Raw genomic sequence first — 8199 nt, 5'->3', positions numbered from 1 at the left:
GGAATTGCATTTAGAGGCTTAGTGCATTGTGCCACATGGCTGTCCCCTTAGTGGAGGTTTTTTTAAGGGGCCTTCAGGAGAGCTGCCTTGATTGTGGACTGGAATGCAGAGAGAAAGGAAGTGAGGAGGTTGCAAGACACCCAGGTGACACATCTGACTTTGGAACACTGCTGCAAAGGAAAGGGGGCAGGCACTATGCCTGGTGGTACTGCAGGCAATGTGCTGTTGGCTTTGACGAAGCAAGCACCTGCAGGAAGTTATGGGGAGTCACAGCCTGTGCCATGGATGCTGGTCTTGAAGCCTGGGAGGCCTGGGTGAGTTCCTGTAATGATGGCACATGGTCCCCAGTTTGATGACAGAGGCCCAGGGGTTTGGGTGTGGCACCAGCTTGGGACAATTGTCACAGGAACATCCCATCCATGGCTCTGAGTTTGGGCTCACTTTGGAAGGCACATTCCATCCAAACACTTTGTTTTCTAGAGGGCCTCCAACTGGAGGAAGTGGAGGCTAGGCGAGGCTGTGGGCAGGCTTCTCCTGGCACCCTGACTTCAGCTGGCCCCTTGTCTGTCCCTAGGCCCAGTTCCCTCTACTTTTCCCTTTCCAGCCTGGTCGATTGGCCACCAGGTGTCGCTCTGATAGCAAGGCTGAATCTTAGAAACTCTTCCCTGGGGAGTTTGGCCAAAGAAAGATGTTGCTGGCTTTTTCCTACAATGTGGGGCAAAGTTTTCCCCACAAATGTCGGGCACCTGGTCTCCTCTTGGGGATCCTTACTGTCCCTGTCCTTTTTTGGGCATTGACAAGGATAGTGGGAAACTCCTTGTGCTGTTCAGGTGGCAGGAAGCAGGTGTCATTAGGGCCCAGACATCAAAGCCAGGCTGAGCCAGGGAAAGATTAAAGAAACCTAACCTGTTGAGTGGTGAGTGAGGCCACCGCAGAGGGAGGAGGAAGGGGAGACTGGGAGTGGCTGCCTGGAAACCCTCCAGGAGGGAGGAAGGAGAAGGGATTGTGAACCTCAGGCCTCTGTGGACAGAGCACTTTCCTGTCCTCACCCGGAATCCCGACTCCATGGTTGCAGTGGTGGGTGGCTGGTTTTGTGGTTCTTCTACTAAAATGTCCCCACAGCTTCCCCAGGGAATCTCGGCGGGGCTTTATCAACATGGATGTGGCTCACGTGGAAAACTTGGACATTTTTAGTAATGTGGGCACCAGACCCAGCAGGGTGTGGGGGTGGGAGGGGAGTCCTGTGGGGCTGGGGTCTGTGAACACAAATGGGAGCAGGGTTCTCTTTAAGTCCTCCAGCATCATTCTGCCTCGGGGTGGTAGAGGGGGCTGAGTTTCAGGGGTCTGGGAGGAAATGTGTCTGAGCTGCCCCTCGGGCTCTCTGGGCAGTGAGCTAATGTGTGGTGTCTCCCTTGCAGATCTCCGGATGAGATGATGGGGCGCGGCCCTGTGTGGGCCATACAGCTTGTTGTGGGTGTGCCCCATGTGCCAGCTCGGACGGGCCTCCTTGGAAGGGACCTTTTTATGACCAGGACCCTCTGCAGCCCAGGCCCCAGCACGCCCAGGGAGAAAGGCCCAGAGGAAGCGGCGGCCCTTGGGCTGCAGCAACGCCTCCCGGCGCTAGGGAGAGCCCTGGGCCACAGCATTAGACAGCGGGTGTCCTCCACAGCCAAGACATGGTGGGACCGGTATGAAGACTTTGTGGGACTCAATGAGGTCCGTGAGGCCCAGGGCAACGTAACAGAGGTGAGGAAGGGAGTGGAGGCAGCGGCAGCCCTGCCCTGTAGCCTGGGATTTACAACATGGAGACTGGCATTGCCAGCCGTGGTGCTGGGACCCAGCTGCGGCCTTGTTTTTCCCTAAGCTGGTATTGCTGGTAGAGACATCTGATTCCTTTCTCAATACAAGTCTGGATTTGACACTATAGCAGTGAAGGCCTCTGCCGCTTCACTCCCCAAATGGCCACAATGACCAGGGCTGGACCAGACTGAGGCCAGGAACCCAGAACTTCACAAGTGCTGGACCAGCCTCCACTTCCTTCCCTGGATACATCAACAGGAAGCTAGATCTGAAATGGAGCAGCCAGGACTCAAACTGCTACTCGAGTATGCAGTGCTGGTGTTGGAAGTGCAGCTTCACCTGCTGTGCTGTCTCTGTCTCTGGCCACTAATATCCATTCTGTTAGGCCAAGAAACACTTCCTGTATTAATTGGGCAGGGGTGACAGCAAGACCCAACCAGCGATGATTGATTACTACCATAGCCCTTGCACAGGTAGGAGGCCTTGGGGTTTAGCTGACTGTACTGCTTGTGGCAATAAGAAGGTGTTGTGCCTTCTCTGTTCCCATTCTAAATGAGCACAGAGCCACATAAAGAGGTGGGGAGAACTGGGGTTCAGCTGGGGAGTTGAGGCATGCTAATTCCTCTCATTGGAGATTGTGAGCCTGGGTGAGCTGGGGCCCCTAGGCCTCTCATGGTATTGTTGTTGGTGTAAATAGATAATGGGCAGGAAGCCACAAGAGGTGGCTGGGTTCTGTGGACATGGATTGTATGTACTCGCTGCTTCCAAGTTTCGCAAGGGGCGTGTCCCTTCTACTTGAATGGATAAATCTGGTGATTCTGACAGGCGTGGCCCCAGGGCTGCACTTTGAGCGCCACTGGGTAGGCTAGGATTAGTGTCCAAGGGACTGGACCCACCCTTGGCAGCTGGTACCCAGGGACTTTTTCCTAGCCAAAACCTTGTTGAAAGTGGAGCTGAGCCCATATGGGTGTGGCAAAGCGGGGGCAGCCAAGTTCTACCCTTCTCTCCGCAGGCAGAGAAGATTTTCATGGTGGCTCGTGGGCTCGTCCGAGAAGCACGCGATGAGTTGGAGGGCCAGCAAGCCAAGCTGAAGGAGGTGAGGGACCGCTTAGACCGCATCTCCAGGGACGACAGCCAATACCTGGAGCTGGCTACACTGGAGCACAGGATGCTGCAGGTAAGCACCTTGGATGCAAGCCCTGCCTGGTCGGGTGGTCAGAGACTGCTACGAAAAGACAGGGCCACAGGCTCCCAGATGGCTAAGGACCCAGCACCTCACAGCGGCTGGCCCAATGCTTCAGGACCCCTCAAGTGAGAAGCCATGTAGCTTGCTTCCACTGCTCCCTGGGCCCCACCCCACCCCATTGGGTATATGCAGTCTGCCTACCCAGTACCATGTGTCTAGCAGGTTCAGAACTGAGAGCCTGGCACAGGGTGGTGGGCCAGCGCTGGTGGCTGCAGCTGCAGGGCTGCCTCACCACTAACCCCGCTTCCCTTCTGCAGGAGGAGAAGAGGCTCCGCACTGCCTATCAACGTGCCGAAGACTCTGAGCGAGAGAAGTTCTCCCTGTTCTCTGCAGCTGTGCGGGAAAGTCACGAGAAAGAACGCACGAGGGCCGAGAGGACCAAGAACTGGTCCCTCATTGGATCGGTCCTGGGCGCCCTCATCGGTGTGGCCGGCTCCACCTATGTGAACCGTGTCCGGCTTCAAGAGCTGAAGGCCTTGCTGCTGGAGGCCCAAAAGGGACCCTTGAGTCTCCAAGAGGCCATACGGGAGCAGGCATCCACCTACTCACTCCAGCAGAGGGACCTGCATGACCTCATGGTGGACCTGCGGGGCCTGGTGCATGCCAGCCAAGGGCAGGGCTCTGGCTTGTCAGGAGCTTCCCCTACCCCGGCCGGAGACACAGAGGTCCTCTCAGCTGCTTTGAAAGAGCAGCTCCGTCATTCCAGACAGGTCCATTCATGTCTGGAGGGCTTACGGGAGCAGCTTGATGGCCTGGAAAAGACTTACAGCCGCATGGCTGGGGTGCTGCAGCTTGCAACTGCAGCCGCACAGCCGTGCCCAGAGGAGCCAGCAGACGGGGCTCTGCCCAGCTCCGTGTTGGGACAGGGAGGCGTGATCTTGGCCCTGTCGGATGCAGAGCAAAGGCTAGAAGCCCAAGTCAACAGGAGCGCCATCTACAGCACACTGGTCACCTGCGTGACATTTGTGGCTACCCTGCCTGTGTTGTATATGCTATTCAGGGCCAGCTAGCCCCGTCCCTTCTCCCTCTCCCCGCCGCCTCCTGGGAGTCTGAGCAACTCAGAAGGGGGTGTGAGCTGAGTTGGCGAATCCTTTCCATCCCTTCCAGCAATGTAGTTAGCTGTCGGGGGCATGCACCCCTAGCCAGTGTACCTCCAGGCATGCCCCACTCTGTAGACACTGTGCTGTTTTACACTGATTATAAACATGCTGTACTAATAGCCAATTAAAATGTCTTAGAATTTCTGATTTATTGACTGAGTGCATGGAGAACTGAGATCTGGAATTTGAGGGTCGGGCCCCTCTCCTCTTGGTCGCCAGTCAGAGCAGGGCCCCCTTGGACACGCTCACTCCCGAGGCCCCGTTTCTGCTCTGGATTTCCTGGTCATTCCCTTGACTTGCCTGACCTGCCTCTATCTGGTGGCCTGGGGGGGGTTCCTTCTGGTGAGTCAGTGAGCTTATTTCTGCATGTTCTGTCTGCCGTGATGGGGAGAAATCTTGGCTCCAGCGTTGGAGTAGGGATCAGAAGAGAGCTTGGGGACAGCATTTCATGATTGGTGGCCCATCTGGGCTTTGTATAGTGCCACTGGGCACTACAGCTGGGGATGCTGAGGCCCGGGATGACCTTGACAGGTGGACTACCAGCCCGCAGCACACAGGCAGGGATGGGGAGGAGACCTTCCACAGGTGGGAGGGTCAGTGGAGAGCCCCTGAAATCTATGGCCTAGGCACAAATGGTGGAGTCTGGCCTTGTGTAAACAGGAGTGCTGGAGGGCAGGTGGGCAGCCCAGAGCCCATCCTCCCTGCTCTGTGCCCCGTCCAGATGACTGAGTCAGGAGTGCTGCTAGACTCGCCCTTCTGAAGCTTTGCTCAGCCTGGGCCGTGAATGGGGGGAGTATCCAAGTGGCCCTGCAACTTCTCTGAACTGAACTCCAGGTCTCTCTGTCATTGGTCCCTCCATCCAGAATGGTTTGTTGGATCCTGACAGGGACCCACCAGGAGTTGCTGTGTTTGTGTGCAGATGTGGAGAACAACAGGGCTCCCAAGTCCTAGGTTCTGGGAAAAGGCAGGCCCTGAAAGGTAGGCATTTGAGTGAGCAGATGTGGGGAGGAATCCAGCCCAGGGATTGTGCCAACTGAGGGTGGACCAGGTCCCTGGACTCACCTACTGGACTTCAGGTGGATGAGGAAGGGTGCCGTGGGTAGGTGGGGAGGGAGAATTTGGAAAGCACAGAGTCTGGTAGCTGAGGAAGATAGGAGTCCCCGCCCCCCCCCGCCCCCCAAGGAGTTGGAGCTGGGGGTGGAAGCGGGAAGAGGGTGATGCCGTGGTTCTTAGGACAGTAGCAGGTGTGGGTGACCTGCACCCTCTGGTTGAGGCTTCCAAGGGCTGTTTGCAGTAGTTATTAAGGGAGGGCCGTGCACAGAGGAGAACCCTCACATGCCCAGCATTTCTTCCTGCGAAGGCTCGGGAGTCGGCCAGTGAGGGAGTCTAGACTTGCCCAAGGCTTCTGCCTGGGGAGGAAAGGCGCTCTGGCTTGCGCGGCCCGCCCGGGCCAGGGGGCTCATCCCCACCTGCTGGTGTGCGAACCGGCAGAGGGGAGGGGGCAGGAGGTGGCTGCGGGTGTCAGGTTACAAGACTTTGCGATGGCGCAAACCTGGGTCCAAAGCCCGAGCTTTCCTCAAACAGCTCGAGGTGGGGGCAGAAGGAGGGGCTGGCTGGCGCAGAGTCCCGGCAAACGGGCCAGGTGCGCGAAGAACTAGGCGCCGCGCTTCAGGTAAAGAAAGTTTGAGGGAGAAAACACCATAAACGTTGGGGCTGGAAGGGTGAGCGGGAGGGATGGCGGCGGAGACGGCCAAGGAGCAGACGCGCCAGGTGAGAGGCGCGGGACCGGGCTCCGGCGTGACGGGAGAGGCACGGGGGCACCGCGCCCCTCGCTGCGGCCGCTCCCTTGCCGGGAGCGCTCCCAGTTCCGGTGCTGGTGGAGGTGCAGGTGAGGCCCGGCGCGGGGCGGGGCCGGGCAGCCCCCGCTACGGGGGACCCGCGTTGCCATGGCTACCGCCACTGTGCAGCCCCTGTTCCACCTTTTCCCAAACGCGCGTGGAACCCTGCCCCCGCCCCACGCGCCCCGCGTCCTAGGCAAACCCAGAGCCCGCGCGGTGGGAATGCGGGGTCCCGGGGAGTTCGGAGCCGCGCGCCCCGTTTTCCCGGCTGCTTCCGGCCTGGCTCGGGCGGCGGGCGGGGTGCAGGGGGAGGGCGGCCCGGCGGGCGAAGTAGGAGGGGGGGGAAAGGAGCGGAGCCGGCCCGGCCGACGCGGCTTTGTCTCCTTTGTTCCCAGCGGTGGCAGCGCCGCGGCGGGAGGGGCGGGCAGCGGGCGCAGTTTTCCGCCCCTTGGTCGCCGGGTAACAGCTGCGGCTCCGCCAGACCCACCTCCGGGGCAGGCCGCCGCACGCACCTCGGTGTCCCCGAGCGGCCCGCGCGCACATCCCGCGGGGCCGCGGCCGGGTGGTGAGTGCCGGGCGCGGGGCCGGGGGGCGGCGGGGCCCCCGGCGAGGCCGCGCGCGCGGAGGCAGAAAGCGGCCTGGGGCCTGGATCCCGCCAGGCAGGGGCGGCCTGCGGGAGTGGTGGGCGGTTTCGGCGCCCAGAGTTGGGACCACGCTTCTCCGCGCGGAGAGAAACTCTGGCGGCGGTGCCGCCTGAAACGCGATTGGGAGACGGAGGAGGTGGAGCTGCTCCTCCGCGCCCCCTCCTCTCCGCCGCTGCCTCGCGGGGGGGACCAACCGGCCCCTTCCCCCGCCCTCCCAGCGCCCCTGGTGCTGTCTCCGATCCGAACCCTGGTGCGGAGGGTGGGGGAGGAGGAGGGTCGCATCGTTTCTGCGGGAGCAGCCACCCTTTCAGGTGCGCTCGCGCGGGTCGAAGGCGGACCTCGAGCTGCGCGGCCACACGCCTCTCCATACAGTCACTGGGTGCAGGATGATGAGCCCCGTGGCGGAGCCCGGTGCCTCTCATTCCCCCCCTCGCTCCCTGTCCCGTCCTCAGCAACACGCAGCACACACAAGGTGGGCCGTTAGCGCCACTGCACTGTCAATGAGTAACTGGCCTCTTTGGAGGACCTGGAGAGTGCAGCCAGGGGTGGGGGCGGAGAGGGGAGGGCGGACGGGAAGGCCACAGTCCCCAGGACTACAGGACCAAGTACATGTGTCAGGGCCAAGCCGGGAGCCCCTTTGGTTGGTGAGGACACTCCGGGAGATCCTAGGAGCTGCTTTCTTTCTGCAGACAGAAGTTAGGTGGCCGCGGTCCCTGCTGAAGAGGGGCAGGCCTGGGCACAGGCAGAGTTAGGCCTTGGCGGTGTGCCTGGACAGAGCCGGGGAGGTGGGAGGTGGGACTTGGGAGGAGAGCCTGAAACCTGGGGACGGAGGCGTGGCTCCTGATCGGGCCCATCAGCCCTGTGCAGTGTGCCCGAGCAGGTCATCAATAAGTGGGGCCTGTGGGAGAGGCCGAGTGGCTTGGAGAGTAGCGTGGGCCCCAGGGTCTCCGCTACCAGGTGGGTTTCCTTGGATTGGAAGTGGAAGTTTCGTGTACTATGCAGGGAGCGTCTACACATGGGTACAGTTGCCACTCCCTGCCTGCCAGGAGCTTCCCTGCAGAGTGGGAGGGTGGGGTGAGGGACACCGCTGGGGTCTGGGCTCATCCAGATGCCACATGGCGTGACACTTGGAAGCCTGAGAAGTCAGGAAGGCTCTCTGGGGAGATGCTAGCTGGGCGTAGGAGTTAACTGGGATGGACAGGGAGTGGGCATTCCAGGCTGGGGGACGGCCTTGTGACATGGGACAACAGAAAAGACTGGAACTGCCACTGTCCCTGGCCGCAGGAACGAAGAGCATGTTGGGGGGGAGAGGGCGGGGCCTGGAGGGGTTTGACCTTTATCCTCTGGCCCTGGGGGTGGAGGGGAGTGGAATGGGACATGCTCCAGCCTTGATGACCCTTGGAGAATCAGGGTACAGGGTCTGCTCTGTGTCATGCCACACTGGGGGAAATGTCGCTGCTTTCTTTCTTTCTTCCCCCTGCAGCCCATGGTCCTGGGCAAAGAGGCAGGTTAGAAGCCAGAGGCAGTGGTTGGCCTCAGCCTCCTACTGGGGCCTGGCTGGAGCTGATCTG

At 60.5% G+C, this 8199-nt stretch overlaps 1 protein-coding gene across 1 annotated transcript; it reads left to right on the top strand.

Annotated features, from left to right (window-relative positions):
* Positions 1-1421: 1421 nt before the first annotated feature.
* CCDC51 (coiled-coil domain containing 51) lies at positions 1422-4293 on the top strand. The gene is made up of 3 exons (XM_040994998.1): positions 1422-1746; positions 2813-2977; positions 3304-4293. The coding sequence occupies exons 1-3, from the start codon at positions 1432-1434 to the stop codon at positions 4054-4056; spliced, it is 1233 nt and encodes a 410-aa protein (XP_040850932.1). The 5' UTR covers positions 1422-1431; the 3' UTR covers positions 4057-4293.
* The last annotated feature ends 3906 nt before the right edge of the window (positions 4294-8199 follow it).

This window comes from Ochotona curzoniae, unplaced genomic scaffold (genome assembly GCF_017591425.1).
Source record: "Ochotona curzoniae isolate NIBS_2020 unplaced genomic scaffold, NIBS_Ocur_1.0 contig_908, whole genome shotgun sequence".
Taxonomy (NCBI): Eukaryota; Metazoa; Chordata; class Mammalia; order Lagomorpha; family Ochotonidae; genus Ochotona; species Ochotona curzoniae.
This window is presented reverse-complemented; position numbering and strand designations above follow the sequence as displayed.